This window comes from Sorex araneus, chromosome 3 (genome assembly GCF_027595985.1).
Source record: "Sorex araneus isolate mSorAra2 chromosome 3, mSorAra2.pri, whole genome shotgun sequence".
NCBI classification, from domain to species: Eukaryota; Metazoa; Chordata; class Mammalia; order Eulipotyphla; family Soricidae; genus Sorex; species Sorex araneus.
Genome location: NC_073304.1, coordinates 146,418,618 through 146,438,441, shown reverse-complemented (window position 1 = coordinate 146,438,441; position 19,824 = coordinate 146,418,618). Strand labels below are relative to the sequence as shown.

Sequence of the window (19,824 nt, the reverse complement as noted above, 5' to 3'; positions counted from 1 at the left end):
ACAACTGCACTGCATATGATTAATGTACATGCCTTCTAACCTCGTTACTATTTTGACTCAGCCTATCTATCATTACGTAAAAGATACCTACCACATTTAGAAGAATTTAAAATGGTGGGGGGGGAGTGAAGACTATAAAGATAAATAAAGGTACCTTTGTTTATTTTATAATTTTCAAAGATCCAATTGGATTTATTAAAGGATCAGGAACTTAAGCCTACTTGGGCATGCACAGAATGGAAGAATTTTAGAGTAAATAAAAAGGTAGGACAGGTTATTAGCAAAAAAAGAAATCATTTCACATATACTCCGCTTTCCTAAGGGGAAGGAGTGGGGGAAGCACTTACCATGCACGTCACCTCACCTGTCTCTATCATGGGGCTTCAAATTAACTGACTCAAGATTATAACGATGAAAGAGTCAGAAAATGCTCTTAGGTGATAGAGTAAATCCAGTATGATCAGCTCTATTCGGAACCTGTCTGTTCTTCCCTTTTTTTCTTTTGAATTTTATTATTGTTGAGGTTAACAATTTAAAATAGCATTCAAGTTTATGCTTTCAACATATAAGGGACTATACACTTATGGTCACATCTCCACTAATGGTCACATCTAGTATGCACCAATCCTTCCCAACCGCCTCAATGCATGATAACTTTATATATGCCATCAAAGTCCAATAGTTTATTTTCACTGAACACTGTTCAATCACTTGTATGTTTATATACTACAAGTGAGATCACCTCTTGATCATCTTTTGATCCCTGGCACCACATATGGCCCCCTAGCAGAAAGTCAGAAATAAGCCCCAAACATTAGCAGATATGACACCCCCTTCCCCTACACACACACACACACACACACACACACACACATATACACACATTAACAATTCCAATCCATGAACATGGAATATTTTTCATTTTCTTGTGCATCCATCTACATCTAAATAGTAATTTACAGATAAATGTCTTTCACCTTTTTTGTTGATTCCTAGTTGATGCTTGGAACACAATTGAAAATGAGTGTTTTATCATTTCTTTCTCTTCAAATTCAGTGTTATCATTCTATATAAGTATATATGTACATGTGTGTATACCGTGTGTATATATGTGTATATACATATATATACATATGTATGTATGTATATACATACATATATATATGCAACAGATTTTCAAAAAACTTTGGACACCATGATTTACAAAGTTCTTTATAAGAGGGTTTCAGGCAGGAGAGTGTTTCAATCCCATCCCTCCACAAGTGGCCCCAGTTCCCTCCCAACCACCACTCTGATTCCTTGAAAGATTTTCAGCTTAATTGTTGTAGTTTGAGTCATATTGGGACTCTATACAGATATAATAGCTCTGCTCACAGAAGCACCAAGGCCTGTGGCCTATGCTCCTTTATTACTTCTAGGCTCTCACTGTTGTTGTCTCCCCTCTAATTCTCTCCTTCCTGGGCACTTTGGACAGAAGAGTGAATATTCACTATTCACTTTAATATCCATTATTATTCACTATTTGTTGTTGTCACTGGGCACCTGAGTAATTGTACTAAGTACTACAATGAACAAAGATAAGTTATATCTTCTTGAATAATTGTTTCTGTGTCTTAAGAGTAGAAACCAAGCAAATGGATTGCTGGGTCATGAGAGCTTTATTCTTTGTGTGTGTGTGTGTGTGTGTGTGTGTGTGTGTGTGTGTGTGTGTGTGTGTGTGTGTGTGTGTGTGTCTGGGTCACATCCAATAATGCTCAGGGGCTATCTGGGACCACTCCTCGTGGGCTTGGGGACTACATGGGATGCTGGAGATTGAACAGGGGTTGTCTGCATGAAAAGCAAGTGCTCTGACCTGCTATATTATCTGTCCTGCGCCATCTATACTTTTTTTTTTTTTTAGATATTTCCATGTTGTTTTTCATAGGGGCTGAACCAGACAAGAGTGCCACAAGCAGTACATGAGAGTCCCTTTTCACCACATTCCCCACCAGCAAAGATTGTTCATATCCTTTTCTTTTCTTTTAATTTTTTAATAATATAGGAGTACTGCTATTTACCCACTGATTAAGATGATTCAATGGACATGAATTCCACATTACTTTATTTTTTTATTCTATTCTGAATGTCAACTTTATTATTTTATTATTATTCCCCCCCTTTTTGATTCACCATGAGATACAGCTACAAAGCTTTCATGTTTGAGCTTCAGTCATATAATCATCAAACACCCATCCCTTCACCAGTGCACACTTTCCACCATCAAACTCCCCTCCACCCCCATTCCAACCCTTCCCCTGCTTGTGTGGCAGACAATTTCCCCCATACTGTCTCTCTACTTTGGTTACATTCACTATTTTGACACTAGTCTCACCACCACTCAAACCTGCTAAAAAGGCAACACTAGACGATTTGTTTTATATTGCTTGTTATAGATAGAATATAATGTCCAGGAAATTCTGTGGCATTCACTTCCAGGAGCTTTAGTTTATAGTCTCTGGGTCTTGGCCATTGATGAGATTAATGGCGGCAGGGGCAGTGTGTGGGTGTGACTGCCAAGCTACTGGAAAACTGGGAATAGGTGAAGGGGGTTAGGGGAAGGAGGACCAGTCCCGATTCAAGCAGGCTTGGAGATCTGTTCCTATCCTTTTCGACACATGCCATTCTCACTCATTATCACCTTAGTTTATATTTCTCTGGTAAGTGAGATGGACAGTTTTTTCATATGTCTCCTGAACATCCATCTCCATTAGAAAAGAGCCTATTCACTTCCTCTTTCCACAATTTTAGGGGTACTGGTACTGAATTTATCTTTGAGTGTTATATATATGTTGGATGTTAATCCTTTATCTAATATATTATGTGCAAATATTTTCCCCCTCACACAGCAGATTTTCTTCTGATTTTGGCCTTTGTTTCTTTGCCATTCAGAAACTACTTAATTTGATATAGTCCTATTATTTATTTTGTTTCTATAGTCTTTACTAATGGAGTCATATAACTGAAATCACCTTTGTTGTTGAGGTCCTTCAAGTATTCAGCCTAAATTTTCCTCAATGTATTGTACAGACTCTAATCTCAAGGTCTAATCTACTTTAAATTGACTTCTGTGTAAAGTGCAAGATAAGGACCTACTTTAATTTTTTCCTATGGTAACAATTTACTTTTATGTTTGAAACTTCATTTAAACACTGCAATTTACAAAGCTGTTCATAATACAGTTGCTTCAGGTATTGAATATTCCAACATCAATCCTACCATCAGTATGACCTTCTCTCTACCAATGTCCTCAGGAGTTTCTCCTACCTCAAGCCTGCCCCCTTAGCAGGCACAAAATAATTTATTTTATATTACTTGCTACAACATATATCTCATAATGTTATTACAAAAGCCATTGTCTGAAGATTTACTGAGCTGTTAGGTGCTAGCTGAGCTTTCTGTTATTGTTTTCGCTCATTTAGTTTAGTGGGTGTCTATACAATTTTCCAATCTAATTTGCTGTGCTCCTACTGGGCTGTCAGTACTATGAAATTTGGAATTGTTGCGCACTCCAGGAGCTATGGAATTAGAATAATTCAGCAGCTTAGAGTCTCTTCCAGACTAATAGTAGAACTATTAAGCTGGGTCATTTTGTGTGGCAGAGGATTCCAAGAGTAGGAAGGGTGCTGGGTCTTTTGGCAGGGTGGGAACCTGCCTGCCTCCATCTCAAAAAGGCTTCAGAAATCTCAGCCTGGAGACCAGGTTCACCTGGGAGACTCAGAAGTGGCGACACACATCATGGAGCTTTGGAACTGCACCATTAATCTGCTGGGGCAGGAGGGGAAGGGGAAAGTGGGGAGGGGGGGATATCAGGTATTGGTGGGACACTAGACCTCTGGCAGGTGGGATGGCCTGCTCCCATCTTGAGAAGGCTCCAGAGATCAGAGACGGGGCTCAGCAGCAGTGAGATCAGTCCTATAACTTTACAGTGTAGTTTCAAATCTATAAAAATACAATCCTCCCCATTTCTTATTTCTCAGAATGGCTTTGCAATTTTATGTTTTATGATTTCATCCAAGTGTATTGGTTACTAGTTATAAGTCCTTGAAAAATGTCATCAAGAAGTTATGGGGATTGCACTGAATCTGTATAATTAGGCAAGATGGTCATGTTGATCATGTAGATTCTTCTAGTCCATTAACATGGAATATTTTTCCATTTTCTAAAGTTCCTTTCTATTTCTTTCTTAAGTGACACAGTTCTCGAGTAAGTTTTTCACCTCACCTCTTCTGTTGATTTCTAGGTATCTGATGTTTTTTGACACTATTTTGAATCAAGTGGTCTCTTTAATCTTGCCTTATAAATCACTGTTTGCATATAGGAATGCAACTAATTTTTGTGTATGATTTTATAGTTTGCTATACTGATATGCTGGTTTATCAATTCTAAAAGATTTTTAGTGGAATCCTAAGGTACACCATGCATATTATCATGTCATCTACAAATAATGACAATTTGACTTCTTTTATGTGAAGCTGCCCCCAAACCAAAACTAAATAACAAACTCCTTAAATATATAACGTTTTAAAAAGGTCAAATCTGAATACATTTTTAAGTCTAGTGAGAACAAAAGCTTTCAGAAATTGCTTCTCAGTTTGTTTTACACAATAAATTTATTACTGAAATACTCAAACCTGAGTAGAGAAGACATGGAGAAATAGCTCAGTGGATTGACTGGTGTGCATCTTTTGCATGCAGGACCCTGGGTTGTATCATGCTTAGACCCCTGAAGGAGCATGAAGCTGGGAGTAGGCCCTGAGCACTCCTGACTGTGCCCCTCCTCCTATAACCGCCACCCTTCCCCCACACAACAAGTGTGAGTAGCCTCTCATCACTTCCCAGGTGGACACGGGACACAACAGATATATCTGAGCTCCATGGAGACACAGCCACACACAATCACACTCAGAACACTAAGCTGAGTGTGGCACACACAAATACTCAAAGAAAAACCTTGAAATGACTTCATGTTACTATCTTTCACGTTTCATCCTAATTGCTACCAGTAGGATCTATAGTACTATATTGGATAGTACTGGAGAAAATACATCCTTGCCTTGTGCCTGATATCAGAGGGAAGGTGCTGCGTTACTTTTCTAATTGAGTATAATGTCAGCTATGGGTTTGTTGCAAATGGTTGTTATTATCGTGAGGAAGTGTCCATTTTCCCCTACCTTGTTGAGGATTTTTATCAAGAATGTATGCAGGATTTTGTCAAAACCTTTCTCTGCATCAGTTGATATAATCATATGATTTTTATCTTTCTTTTTGTGTATTACATTAATTGATTTGCATATGTTGAGCCATCTTTGCATGGCTGGTCTGAATCCCACCTAACTGTAGTATACGATTCTTTTGATATGCAGTTGGATTTAGTTTGCTAAGATTTTGTTGAAGATTTTTATATCTATGCTCAGTGAAACTGGCCTTATTTTTTTTTTTAGTGATATCCCTGTTTTGAGTATCATGAAATGCTAACTCATAGAAGCTATTTTAATTTCTGTTACTTTATTATTTTAAAAGAGATGAGGAGTGTAGTAGCAAGTGTTCTCTGAAGATTTGATAAAACTCATTAGTGAACCTGTCTATATGAGGGCATTTGTTCTTGGGGAAATTCTTAATTACTGTTTCAATTTTCTCACTTGTGACCAGTCTGTTCAGGTTCTACAACCTCTTCACTCAGTTCTGGGAGAGTCTATGCATCTAGGAAAGCAACCATCCATTTCCCTTATATCCTCCAGCTTGACAGCATAGCCTTTGGAATTCCTAAGGAATCTGTTCTAGTTTCTCCCCTTTCATTTATGATCTGATTAATTTGGGTTTGTGTTGTTTTTCCCCCTATGAGTCTAGCTAAAGATTTTGTCTATTTTATTTCTCCAAAGACCCAACCTCTAGCTTCACTGACCCACCATACTATTTTCTTGATATTAAAAAAAATTTTTTTTTATTATTTCCTTCCTCTATGAACCTTGGGGTTCACTTGTTGCTTCATTTTAGGCTCTTATGTGTTTAGGTTACAGTTGTAAATACAGCAAGTCTCAAGTGCTTAAAATAAACATCAGAGTCAGGGTCCCCAAGACCCAAATCAACCAGGAAAAAGGTGGCTAGAGGAGTTACTTGTTTAATCCAAACTCGTTACTGAGTTTCATTTTCTCCAGAATTATTAATCCAGGTCCAGCATGTAGTGAATATCAATGGTTTAAAATCTTTTTTATTATTATTATACTTTAATACTATACTTAGGTGATAGGGTTACAATAGTGTTCAAGTTTCAGATAGTGATGTACAAATTTACTGTCCCACCACCACCCAAGTGGCCATAAACCCTGCCCCCAACCCTGTATCCACTGATATCTGATGATTCTTTTCTCCTACCCCCGATCCCATTATTTGATTTGAGTGCAAACTGTTATCTCCAAAGAACCACCCATGTCCTAAAAACCCTCCAATACTGTTCTCATTTTATTTCCAGGCAGCCTATTTGTTCCCTTCCCATACCCCACAAGCTGAAGTCTCAGGTCTATATTCGATATACAACTTTAGTATCAAATGGTATTTTCCATATCCTTGATTTGTTTCTCTATATACCACAGATGAATGAGATCATCCTGCATTTGTCCTTATGCCTTTGGCTTATTTTATTCAACAGGATACCTTTCAGTTCCACCAAGTTGCCAGGAACAAGTGACTATTTTCCCTGATGGCTGCACTGTATTTTATTATGTCTATACACAACTTATTTATCCATCCATCAGTTGTTGGACACTTGGCATGTTTCCCTAACCTGGCTAATGTACCAACAGTTGCAATGACAACAGATGTGCCTTGATCTCCCCAAATGAATGTTGTGTTTTTGGAAGTAGATATCTAAAAGTGAGATTGTTGGCTCAAATGGGAGCTCCATTTCTGCTTTTTTTGAGAATTCTCTATATTGTATGTCATAAAGACTGCATGGCACGATACTCCCATCAGCAGTGAATGAGGGTTCCTTTTACACTACATTTGTTGCTTTCAGTTTTCTTGCTATATGCCAATCATTTGTTGCTTTCAGTTTTCTTGCTATATGCCAATCTCACTGGTGTGAGGTAATACCTCATTGACATTATGATCAGTGTTTCCCTGACACTAAGTGATAATGAGCAGGTTTTCATTTGATAACTGACAATCCCTATGTCTTTCTTATGGAAGTATCTATTTCTCTATTCTATTTTTTAATGGGGTTATCGGTTTTCATACTGTTGAACTTTGTCAGTACTTCACAGATTTTAAATATAAATCCTTTTTCTCAAGTATTAGTGCAAATATCTTCTCCCGGTTGAGTCCTTTTTTTTAAGCCTGAGTTTCTTTTTCCATGCATAAACTCTTCAGTTTCATATAGTCCCACTTGCTTATTTTTGTTTTTGTTACCCTTGCCAGTGGAATCAGGCCACAAAAACTTTTCAATTTCACATAGTCCCCCTTTCTTAGTTTTTTGTTACCTTTGCCAATGGGATCAGATCATTGAGTACCTTTAACGTCCATTTTCTGGAGAGTTTTGCCTGTTTCCCTCAATGTAATTTATGGTTTTAGATCTTTACACCACTTTGAATTAATTTTTATGTGTGGTGTGAGATATGGAGCCAGTTTCATTTTTTTTTAAACAAGAAATTATACAGTTTTCCCAGCACCATTTGTTAAAGAGGCTTTTCTTATCCACCACTTAAGTGCACAACTCCTTTGGCATAGATTAGCCTATTTTCACCTGTGGGCCTGTAATTGAAAACCACTAGTATATAGTGTAATACAGACAGACAAAAAGTTGCTTTTATCTAAAACACGATCAAGGACTAACAGTTTAGCCAGGGAGTCTAAAGATTTTTTATTGGGCAATTACTGTTTCACTAGCAGATCTTCAAGAGGCAGGGAAAGTTAGTAAAATCTAAGGATCTGTTACTAACACAGTTTTGTAGTTACCCTTGTTTTAACAGAACTGGGATGTAAATTTTCATGGATTTAAGACTATTGATCATCTACTTTAGGGAATCTGAGGCAATAGCAAGGGGTGTAGCCTGTTCCAGAAAAACGCAAACACTGAAATCAGTGAGAAGTGTACAGAATCAGTATAGCATCAAATTCAAGAGTCTTGAGAATTCATTCCTGCCTCTTAGCAGTGCGATCTAGGGGATGAAGATAGTGCATTATCTTTCAGGATAATGCCTGAATAAAGGAAAGAAAACAAAAAGAAAAGGGAGTTAAATTATGAAGTTTGGGTTTAGCATCCTTATTCTTTTAAACTGAGAAAATGAAAAAGAAGACTGAACTTATGAGAGGCAGGCAGTTAAAGAGAAATTAAATAGAGCTATTCCTCAGAACCTCCACCCACATATACTTTTTCCTGGAACTGTGAATGTACAAGAAACCCAGTCAATTTACCCACCAAGTCATCTTATGTATGTTTTATGTTTTATATACATAGATATATGTGTGTGTCTGTCTCTCTCCATCTGTGTGTGTTTGTGTGTGTATGTGCGTACTACTGAAATTTTGTACCCTCTTTCTCCTTTATGAATATCAGAATTAGTACTACTAGAATTTTGTGAGCTTTCCTCCTTTGTGAGAATCAAAATCAATACTATTTTAATTTTCTATCCTCCTCCTTCAGAGTATCAGAATTGGAAATGTGTTGGGCAGGGGGAGAAGCAAAGAGTTATCTAGGGGGAGGGACTAGAGAGAAACCAAGGGGGCGAGTGGGAGCATGGAGGGAAGAGTGAGGAGGACTGGAGGAGTCTGGAATAGGTAGCTTAGTGAGATTGGAACAGGCACGTCGGGAGAATGGAATAAATGGCAACTGATCACAAAAAAAAAATAGTTATCTACCTTCCTAGATTTGAAGAAAAAAAAACTGGGGGGTGGGAATGTGATTCAGTAGTAGAACATATTCTTCACATATGTGATGCCCTGGGTTTAATCCCTTACACTGCAAATTACAGACTGAGAAAGTTCAAAATGCTAAGACAAATGACTAACTAAATGGCAACTGATCACAAAAAAAAAAAAATAGTTATCTACCTTCCTAGATTTGAAGAAAAAAAAACTGGGGGGTGGGAATGTGATTCAGTAGTAGAACATATTCTTCACATATGTGATGCCCTGGGTTTAATCCCTTGCACTGCAAATTATAGACTGAGAAAGTTCAAAATGCTAAGACAAATGACTAACATCTGCATGTAAACAGATAAGTTTCTTTCGAGGGAGCCAAAACTAAAAAAAAACTTGGGGGGTGGGAATGTGATTCAGTAGTAGAACATATTCTTCACATATATGATGCCCTGGGTTTAATCCCTCGTACTGCAAATTATAGACTGAGAAAGTTCAAAATGCTAAGACAAATGACTAACATCTGCATGTAAACAGATAAGTTTCTTTCGAGGGAGCCAAAACTAAAATTTGGCTGAAACTTGACAAAGTAGAAAAAACAAAATATATGCTACTTCAAATTAGTTACAGAGGAATATTTAGGTTTTAGAAAAATACTTAAAAAGTAGTTAGGTCCTATTTTGGAAATGAAGGTAGAAAATGAGAATTGTTATTAGAAAAATTAAACTTACCAAATATATTAGTGGAGTGACCTTTCCTTGCAATAGGTCTAAGTTCATTATGGCCCCATCCATACAGCCTATAATTATCCCAGGCATGTTTCATCATCTATGGAACAAAAAATTACAATTCATCAATTCACATCCCTCACAGACTATTATCTCTACCTTTCATGTAACTAAAGAATTCCATTACAGTACCATTACTTATTCTCCTGTATCTCCTGTATCATTGTATAATTCTAAGATTTATGCCTGTGAAAATATGTATATAACCTCAATATACATGACATAATTAAATATACTTATTCTCCTATATCTCCCACATCAATGTATAATTCTAAGATTTATGTCTGTAAAAATACATAATTATGCAACCTCAATATACACGACATAATTAATTAAAACAGTATGGTACTGGAACAAAGGCAGAGCTGCAGACCAATGGAACAGGGTGGAATATCCTTACACACACCCTCAAATATATGATTATCTTATCTTTGATAAAGGAGCAAGAAATGTGAAGTGGAGCAAGGAAAGCCTCTTTAACAAATGGTACTGGCAAAATTAGACAGCTACATGCAAAAAAATGGGATCAGACCTCTAGCTAACACCATGCACAAAAGTCAGATCAAAATGGATCTGACCTTTGACATCAAACATCAAACATCAAACCTCAACATCAAACCAGAATCCATCAGGTACATTAAAGACAAAGTCAGCAAAACCCCCCCACGACATTGACGCTAAAGGTATCTTTAAAGGTGACACTCCACTGGCCAAGCAAGTGGAAACAGAGATAAGCAAATGGGACTACCTTAAACTGAGAAGCTTCTGCACCTCAAAAGATACAGTGACCAGAACACAAAGACAATCTACAGAATGGGAAAGGATATTCACCCTATACCCATCTAATAAGGGGTTGATATCAAGGATTTACAAGGCATGGGTTGAACTCTACAAAAAGAAAACATCGAACCCCATCAGAAAATGGGGCGATGAAATGAACGGAAACTTCCTCAAAGAAGAAATCTGAATGGCCAAAAGGCACATGAAAAAAATGCTTTTCTTCACTAATCATCAGAGAGATGCAAATCAAAAAAACAATTAGATATCATTTCACACCACAGAGTCTGCCCCATATCCAAAAGAACAAAAGCAACTGGTGTTGTCCCGGATGTGGGGAGAAATACTCTCCTTCACTGCTGGGGTAGGAATGCGGACTGGTTCAGCCCTTTTGGAAAAACAGTATGGACGCTTCTCGAAAAATTAGAAATTGAGCTCCCATTTGACCCAGCAATACCACTTCTGGGAATATATCCCAGAGAGGCAAAAAAAGTATAGTAGAAATGACATCTGCACTTATATGTTCATTGCAGCATTGTTTACAATAGCCAGAATCTGGGAAAAAAAACGAGTGCCCCAGAACAGATTACTGGTTAAAGAAATTTTGGTACATCTACATAATGGAATACAAAGCAGCTGTTAGAAAAGATGAAGTCATGAAGTTTGCATATAGGTGGATCAATACAGAAAGTATGATGTTAAGTGAAATGAGTCAGAAAGAGAGGGACAGGGCTGGAGCAATAGCACATGCGGCCGACCCGGGTTCAATTCCCAGCATCGCATATGGTCCCCTGAGCACCGCCAGGGGTGATTCCTGAGTGCAGAGCAGTGCAGAGCCAGGAGTAACCCCTGTGCATCGCCGGGTGTGACCCAAAAAGCAAAAAAAAAAAAAAAAAAGAACAAGAAAGAGAGGGACAGATATAGAAAGACTGCATTCATTTGTGGAATATAAAGTAGCAGAATGGGAGACTAACATCCAAGAACAGTAGAGAGAAGTACCAGGAGGATTAACCCACAGCTTAGAAGCCGGCCTCATATGCTGGGGGAAAAGGCAGCTCAGATAGAGAAGGGAACACCAAGTAAAGGGTGCTAGGAGGGCCCGCTTGGGATGGGAGATGCGTGCTGAAAGTAGACTATAGACCGAACATGATGGCCACTTGATACCTCTATTGCAAACCACAACACCCAAAAGGAGAGAGAGAGAGCAAAAGGGAATCCCTGACACAGAGGTCGAGTGGGGTGGAGGGTGGTGGGAGGGATGCTGGGACCACTGGTGGTGTAAATTGAGTACTGGTGGAGGGACAGGCACTGGAATGTATGATTGAAATGCAAGCACAAAAGTTTGTAAGTCTCTAACTGTACCTCACGGTGATTCACTAATAAAAAACTTAAAAATATATATATACATGACAAAAGGAAACCATATAATAAGTTCTTTACATTGGGGATAAAGGTGTTTTCCCACCCTAAAAGGAACTATCATTACCTTAAGGAATAGCTCCCCTTCCTTCACTGTGATGATGACTGAACTGTCAATCAAGGGATTCTGGTTCAACAACCAACTAACATAATTTGCCAAGAGAATCTTTTATCCTTAGAGTAAAGGTAGGTGATCTCTTTCTGTAAATATGTTAGGCTTTGCCATAACACATAATTATTGTTTGTGCTACTGCACTCTGACAGGCATTTTCTTTAAAGGCACTACTACTGCAAACTCGCCTAGAATAGCAGGAGTTCTAATTAACAAGTTTAATTGAAAAGGTAACTGGATCCATCATCCTATGGTATTATTCTCTCTGATTCACTTCTAGAATAACAGAAAGATGTCTGAGAGACTATACAAATATGGTCATTCATACAAATAGAGACAGAGAGTCTCTTGCCCCCACGCCTGGCTGTCTTCCCTGGGGCCCCTCGGAGGGGATGGGCTCCAGCTTCCCTCCCCACCCCGAGCAGAGCTCCCGGAGGCCAAAGACCACCGGAACCTAGCCAAAGCCATGCTCAAGGCCCCTCTCCACACATTCTGACAAGCCTCACACATGAAGGTGCTGGCAGAGGAACCCAGGTGTGTGTAATCCCATCCATCAATGGCCAACATCCAGAGTCTTAAAAGCAAGCTCCCAGAAGTGCGCAGCCGCTTTATACCTTTCCCTCTGGGAGAAACTACCAAGCTACTGAGAGCTTCCTGCCCACATGGGACAGCCTCGCAAGCTTCCCATGGTGTATCCATATGCCAAAGCCAGTAACCAGCTGATCTCATTCCCCTGACTCTGTGGATAGGACGAATGTAGAGGTTACTGAGACCGCTCGAGCAACTCGATCAACGGGATTTCATGATCATGATTGTAATAATCCTTTGCATTCTTTGGAAGTAATGTGTTCGCTTTTTTGCAATGCCAGGAACTAAACCCAGGATCTCACACATGCAAGGCAAATGGTCTGTCACTGAGTCCTAGGAATGTATTCTTGATCTATTATATTATAGTTAAGGGTTCACATGACATGTTCTTTATAAGATGGCAGATATGCAAACTCTTCAGAAGCAAGCTTTTAAGGAGATGTGCATAGTATCTAGCAGTGCCCCTTTTAACCATACATTTAAGAAATCCCTTACTTTAATAATCAATTGTTTATGGATCTTCCAACTTAAAGACTGAACTACAAAACTTGTGATCCCAAAACAAGTAAGACCCAAGTCTGACACCACAGATGGTATGTGTGTATTTTGTGTGCTTATATATGTGCAAATGATCCAGAAAATATATATTCATAATCTACTCCATATTATATATCTGCAGTTTTATTACCTCTTTGATTTTTTCTCTTTTCTCTCGTATGTCACTATCTTCTGGGTCTCCACCTTTTATTCCTATAAGGTTTGGTATAAATACTGGAGGCAGTGACTTTTTCTCTTTTATCTTCATTTCTTGAACTACCTTATTTTTTTCTGTCTGAATTTCTGCTTGGATTTCTTCTCTTGACTTTTTTAATTTTTCTTTTGCTTCTTCTAGGGCCTTCTCATGATCAGCTCGAATTTTATTTCTCAAATATTCTTCTTCTTCCCTATAAGAGAAAAAAAATATTGGTAAGAATGACTCTGAAGAAATTCAAACTTTCAACATAAAGCTTAGTTTCCTCTAACAGACCTTGTTAACTATTTTCTATTCTTGCTATTAAAAGTAAAGAATAATCTATGAGAGACCCTCAGATCTATCTGCCCAAAGAATGGAATACTGCATCATGGTGAGAGAAAATAAAAGAACTCTGAATTATTAAGAACAGTTTACACAATAGAGAAAAGGATCTGGAAGGAAAATGATAATTTTCAGGGCAAAATCAAAATTCAGAAAACAGCAATTACTAATTTACTGAAGAAGTATCAGAGATGAGGAAAAAATATTAGCACAGGTCATGGAAAGAGACAGGCAGAAAAAATAAACAGAATTTTTTTTATTTGGCACTTAGTACATTACATATTCTTCTGAAATATTCACATTTTGGAAATATCACAAATCTCAAAAGCACAATGGACCTAAAATGATGTAGGTATGACTACTAAAGGTCCCTTAAGCCCTGTTTAAAATCCATGTAACTATGATTAAGAACTCCCCAGAAGAGTCTGTTGTGCATACAGATTTAGAAATCACTCACAGTGAATATTAGCTTTTTTAACAAGGCCAAGTTTTGCTCAGTTTTCCTCATCTCAATCCACATGTATGACACAGGAATAGTAATCTATTTCCTAAATCTGCCCATAATGACTACACTAAGGGTAAACACGTGTCCCAACCAGAGTCATCTCTAATTTAAATGGTGATTTCTTCAAAAGCAAAAGATACAACCCATCAACTGAACGTGTTCAATTTAACTGGATGCAATGCCTATACACAAGCCAGTTATAAAAAGACAAACACTACATGATTCCGTATATGTCAAAATCACAGGGACATAAAGTAGAAAGCAGAACCAAAGCCAAGGGGAAAGAACTATTCAATGAGTATACATGTTTAATGCGTATTTTGTCAAATAAAAAATAGGATCTCAGTTTTTGGAGCTTATGATCTTGTGAAGAAAGTCATTTGAATCAAAGAATCACACATGTTAAATGCTCTGAAGAAAAGGCACATGGTATATGCAAGTGCAAGTATATACGCAAGTGTACAGTTTTAGGTCACTCTCTGATTTAAGAGATGACTGAGGTTTTGATTAATCAGTGATTTGAAAGTAAGATAGCTCAAAGGGCTAGTGCCTATGCTTTCTATGTGGGAGATTCAGGTTCAATCTCTGGCACTGTATGGTCCCCCAAGTACTCAAGAACAACCTGTGAACAACAAAGACCAAAATACATACACCAAAGCAGGAATTGTAGGAGTGTTTCAAGGAGAAAACATGCATCAAGATCTGTTGACGGTAAGAAAACTGTGTGAGAAGAAATGCAAGAAGGCATTTTGGCTACACTGCAGAGAACTAGAATGTGTAAGATAAAGCTGGAGAGACAAGAATCTCATCATACAGGATCCCTTAATACGTTGCCATGGGATTGATTCCTTATAAGGTAAGCCATGTGAATTTTAGGTGAGCAAGACCTATATTAGGTGAGCAAGACTGTTCAGTCTTATATTCTGAACACTCATTAGGTCTTCTGTGTGGATGGATGGAATACAGTTTGCAGAAGCCCAAAGTAAATATGACAACTGTTGAAGATTGTTAAAATAGATCAGGTGAGGAGTAATGTGTAACTTGTTTCATACTTGGTAACATTGGATGGTATTTAGTATGTAAAAGAGACACTGTTTGATTTAGGGGGTGAAAAAGTTTGATTTATTTCTATTAAATAAAATTACTCCTTGTAAATAAAAATATATATATACTGGGATGAATAAAACTGAAATAAAAATGAATCTGTAGAGACTATAATCAATTGACCTATGTTAGAATTAATAGGTGGGGATAGTAAGAAGGTAATTAGGCCATTTTGGGTGAAAAGTCAGAATTTTATTTTTTCCAAGCTCTTACCGACCACTTTTGAGCTGTCCACTATTTTCTTTTGCTTTCTTAACTCCTTTTCTTTTCTTTTTTGTTTCTGTTTTTGGGCCACAAAGACAACACCCATGGTTTACTCTTGGCTCTGCACTCAGGAATCACTCCTGACAGTGCACAGGGGATCACATGAGATACCAGAGATTGAACCCAGGTAAGTGCACGGCAAGTGCTCTACCTGCTTACTATCAATTGGGCTTCTCTTTCTCTTTCTTTCTTTTTCTTTTTTTTAACCCAGTGATTCACACAGACAAGGAAGAGCCCTGCCTTGAATCCCTTTTCTTTCTTTTTTTTAGTAGTGATCCCAGTGTGTACTAATCTTTCTTTATAACTTTTTAAAAACTATTCATTTGTAAGGAAGACATCAGCTTGGTTCCCTGACCTTCTATGCTGTTCTTTAGGCCCTAGTAAAGGTGTTTGTAGAATGCTCAGCTCCTGCTCTAAAAGAGAACTGTTGGTTTCATGCTAGTTCTGGTCTCATGAGGACACAGAGAACTAGAATGAAATTTACATTGTGGAACTTTCTGGGAGTTTGCAGTTGGTGAGCCCATTTCTAGGGACTTTTGAGCTAACTGGTTTCTAAGCCATTAAGAAACAGAATACCAGGAGTGTACTGAGCAGCCTCTCCTCATAGTTCCTACCCCAAAGATCAGTTCTCTGTTCAATTCTGGGTGTGTGGGCTATGTTGAGGCCTTCAGGAGGTTTTTGTTTTAACAGGAACCACACCTGACGGTGATTGATGGCCATTTGATGTTGGGGCTGAAACTCAGGACCTCACACCATGCTCGGAATTGTGCTCTCTCCATTACTTTTTTTTTCTTTTTTTAGCAACACCTTGTTGTGATCACGGCTTACTCCTGACTCTGCTTAGGGATCACTCCTTGCTCTACTGGGGAGACTATATGTGTAGCTAGGGACTGAATCCTAATAGCCACATCCTGTTAAATGCCTTAACCCCTGTACTATTTCTCAGGTTCCAGGGTAAGCAACACAAATGTGTCTCCAAATCCATACTATAATTCATGGCATGGCATTTTGGTGAGATGATCTGTGGTTTGATCCCCAGCACCACATATGGTCCCCTAAGCCCCACCATGAGTGACCCCAGAGCACAAAGCATTGAGTCACACCTGATGTGACCCAAAAATCAACCTACCCATGATCCAATCAATATCAAAAATCAATATCATCAAAGCTAAACACTGTTCATCAGAATCTATACTGTACCTTATATACAATTTTATCAAAGATAAATATATTGCTCCTCAAAAAGATTTTTGTTTTGTAGGAGGGCACACTCATTGATGCTCAAGGGTTATTCCTGGCTCTACACTCAGGAATTACTCCTGGCAGTGCTCAGGGGACTGTATGGGTTGCTGCAGATTGAACCCGGGTTTGCTGAGTGCAAGGAAAACACCCTACCTGCTATACTATCTCTCCAGCACCATGTTTTTCTTTTCTAATCTGGAATTGTATTTGTCTTTCAGAATGTTTCAGAACATGAATTTTTATCACTATCACTGTCACTGTCATCCCGTTGCTCATCGATTTGTTCAAGCGGGCAACAGTAACATCTCTCGTTGAGAGACTTACTGTTACTGTTTTTGGCATATCCAATACGCACGGGTAGCTTGCCAGGCTCTGCCGCGCGGTCTCAATACTCTCGGTAGCTTGCCAGGCTCTCCAAAAGGGGCGGAGGAATCGAACTCGGGTCAACCTCGTGAAAGGCGAACACCCAACCGCTGTGCTATCGCTCCAGGCCCCAATTGAGGGTAGAAGTAAAAATAAGTTTCTGCAAGAATGAAATTTTGCACCAATAGAGCCCTTGTTAGATGCTGTATAAAAATAAAAAGAAAAGGCTCGGGCGAGGGAAGGGACGCCTCACCACACCGAGCCAGGCACAGGGCCTAGGGCAGCAGCCTTAGCCTCCGGCCACTTCCCCCACCCCGGGGAGGTTGATGGCGAAGATGTGGCAGGCGAAGGAAGGAATGGAGCCAAGATGGTTGGTCTCACTTGCAGTTTATTCCAGTCTTCCCTCTATACACTCTCCATCCTCTCTACACCTTTCCGCGCTCTATACACTTTCCACCCCCTCACCTTCTCTCTGAACCCCTTTTTTATTGATCATGGCACTTCCAAAGGGCGCAATACATTGACATCACCAAAGGCACCAAAAGATCTTACAGGAAGAATGTTGAGGCAACATAATTCTCTTGTATCTGCAGGCCCTTAATCTAGGCCCCCCGGAAAGAAGATACAAAAACAAAACCGAAGCCTTCTTTGGGCTGAAAGCACTCGGATTTACATCCCAAAGACCAGGCTGGGCTGCAGCCTGGAATCTACAATGTCAAATCAAGCCTGGCTAGCACCTTAGCTCTGCCGGTCAAAGATCAGCTAGGTTTCTGTGACAAAAGGTTTCTGTGACAAAACTCCAGAAGGCAGCTGGAAAAGGGGAAATATTCCAACAAGATGCAGAATGGATGACTAAGCATGTGTATAGAAGATTCTATAATGAGTGAGCAACACACAAACTACAGAGGTGCCTCCTCACCCCATGCGAGGCTGACTTCATCTGGGAAACCTCAGAGGGAGCAGGTGAGTCCCTCCACAGAACCCCAGCAGCTGTAAACTCCAGACCTGAATTCTCACCAGGCTCGGGAAGAGCCCCCCATGCACAAGAATGTATCTGCTGAAAAACCCAGTATGCGGGTTTTGTGGCTGAAACTTCCAGACTCGCGTGAAGTCGGGAATGGCTCAGGAGCCCTCCCCTCACCTCCCTGTGCTTCCAGCAGACCCTCGCCCACAATCACCACCTTGCCAGCAGAAAAACAGCCCAAGGTCAAAGCTCCAAGAGGATATGATACTGCTAAATCTTCCCAGAAGAATGTTATGGGCTGAGAACTCAGGCATTCTTGGATGAGGGTGGGCAGGTTTCCCTTTATGTCTGAAGACACAGCAGCCCACAGCCATACCTGACACTCTCCAACTTAGAAACAACAATAGTACAGCAGGTACTGCCCTTGCCTATCATGCGGCCAACCTGTTTTTGATCCCCAGCATCCCATATGATCTCCTGAGTACTGCCAGAAGCAATTCCTGGGTGCAGAGCCAGGAGTAACAGATGAGCACCACTGGGTGTGGCCCCACAAAAAAGAAAAAAATGGCCCAGCTCCACAACTAAATTCATTAAATTGCCAACTCACCAAATTGTCCCAGATCTACAGCTCTGGACAGTGCAGCCAAATATGGGGCATTATGACACCTCAAATTTGCATAGTACTATCATCCCAATAGGATCACTTCAAATCTGATTGGAAAATTGCACATTGGACCACCAAACTCAATGAGCCTAAACAATAACACAGAAGGCTCAACAAGTACTAACCAACACAGCAGAACCTCAGGCGATGACCTCAATAGCATCACTGTGAGATATAACAATTATCAAAAATTGATTCTTATTGATCTAAGATTTGATAATTCCATTTACCTTTGTGTGGTAAATAAATAATATGAAGTGAATTTAACTGTGCCTCTAAGGACTGGGATGGTGGGTGGGAAACTGGGAACCTTGGTGGAGGGAAGAGCACACTGTTGGTGGGACTGGTGTTGGAACATTTAATGCCTGAAACAACTGCATTATAAAGAACTTGGTGAATCACAGGCTATAATGAAAAAAAAATTACATGAATTTTTACTTTTAAAAAATTGTTAAAGAAAACCAAATAAAATCTACAAATCACTTATTATTAGTGACATTTAGTAATGAATAAGAAAAATATCAATAAACACTGGTAAATGAATTCCCTTCCCTTCCTATCCAATGGGTTCCATTATCTTTCTCAACTCCAAGCATTCAAACATCTGTTGTTATATTGACCCAGCTTTCACAGACGCTTATTTTATTTTGTTAAGATTTTCAGGTCATAAAAAAAACCTACTCAGGGACCCCTTGAAAATCACCTTTAATGGTCAGAAAGCAACCCCCATAGCACCTGGAGGGATGGTGCTGCCTACTTTGGAAAACACTGATATAAAGTGACATGTTTTTAGGTCATGAGATTTAAGGTATAGGTATTTTTTTGTGGGGACCATTAGTCTGTTGTAATTAGTTGCTGATCTGAGAGGAGGAGAAAACTTAGTATTTTAATATTAATGATGTTAGCTGTGTATTTTTACTGGTGTGATAAAATTAACTTTTATGTTTAGTTTGTTGAATATCTTCCACCCTTTTAAGTGTTGGATTTCATTCCATTTCCCCCCCCTTTTAATAATGAATTCTACATTCAAAAATAGTTTTTGGGTCACATCCAGCAATGTACTGGTG

The 19,824-nt window shown here is 39.0% G+C and overlaps 1 protein-coding gene across 1 annotated transcript in view; it reads right to left on the bottom strand.

The window, feature by feature from the left end:
* The window catches only part of MAN1A2 (mannosidase alpha class 1A member 2), a 150,508-nt gene that overhangs the window by 100,277 nt on the left and 30,407 nt on the right, over nucleotides 1–19,824 (bottom strand). The window contains exons 2-3 of the mRNA XM_004614424.2: nucleotides 13,265–13,520; nucleotides 9,624–9,720 (exon numbers count right to left, since the gene is read on the bottom strand). Of these exons, the coding sequence (XP_004614481.1) occupies nucleotides 9,624–9,720; nucleotides 13,265–13,520 (353 nt within the window). The remainder of the gene's footprint in view (nucleotides 1–9,623; nucleotides 9,721–13,264; nucleotides 13,521–19,824) is intronic.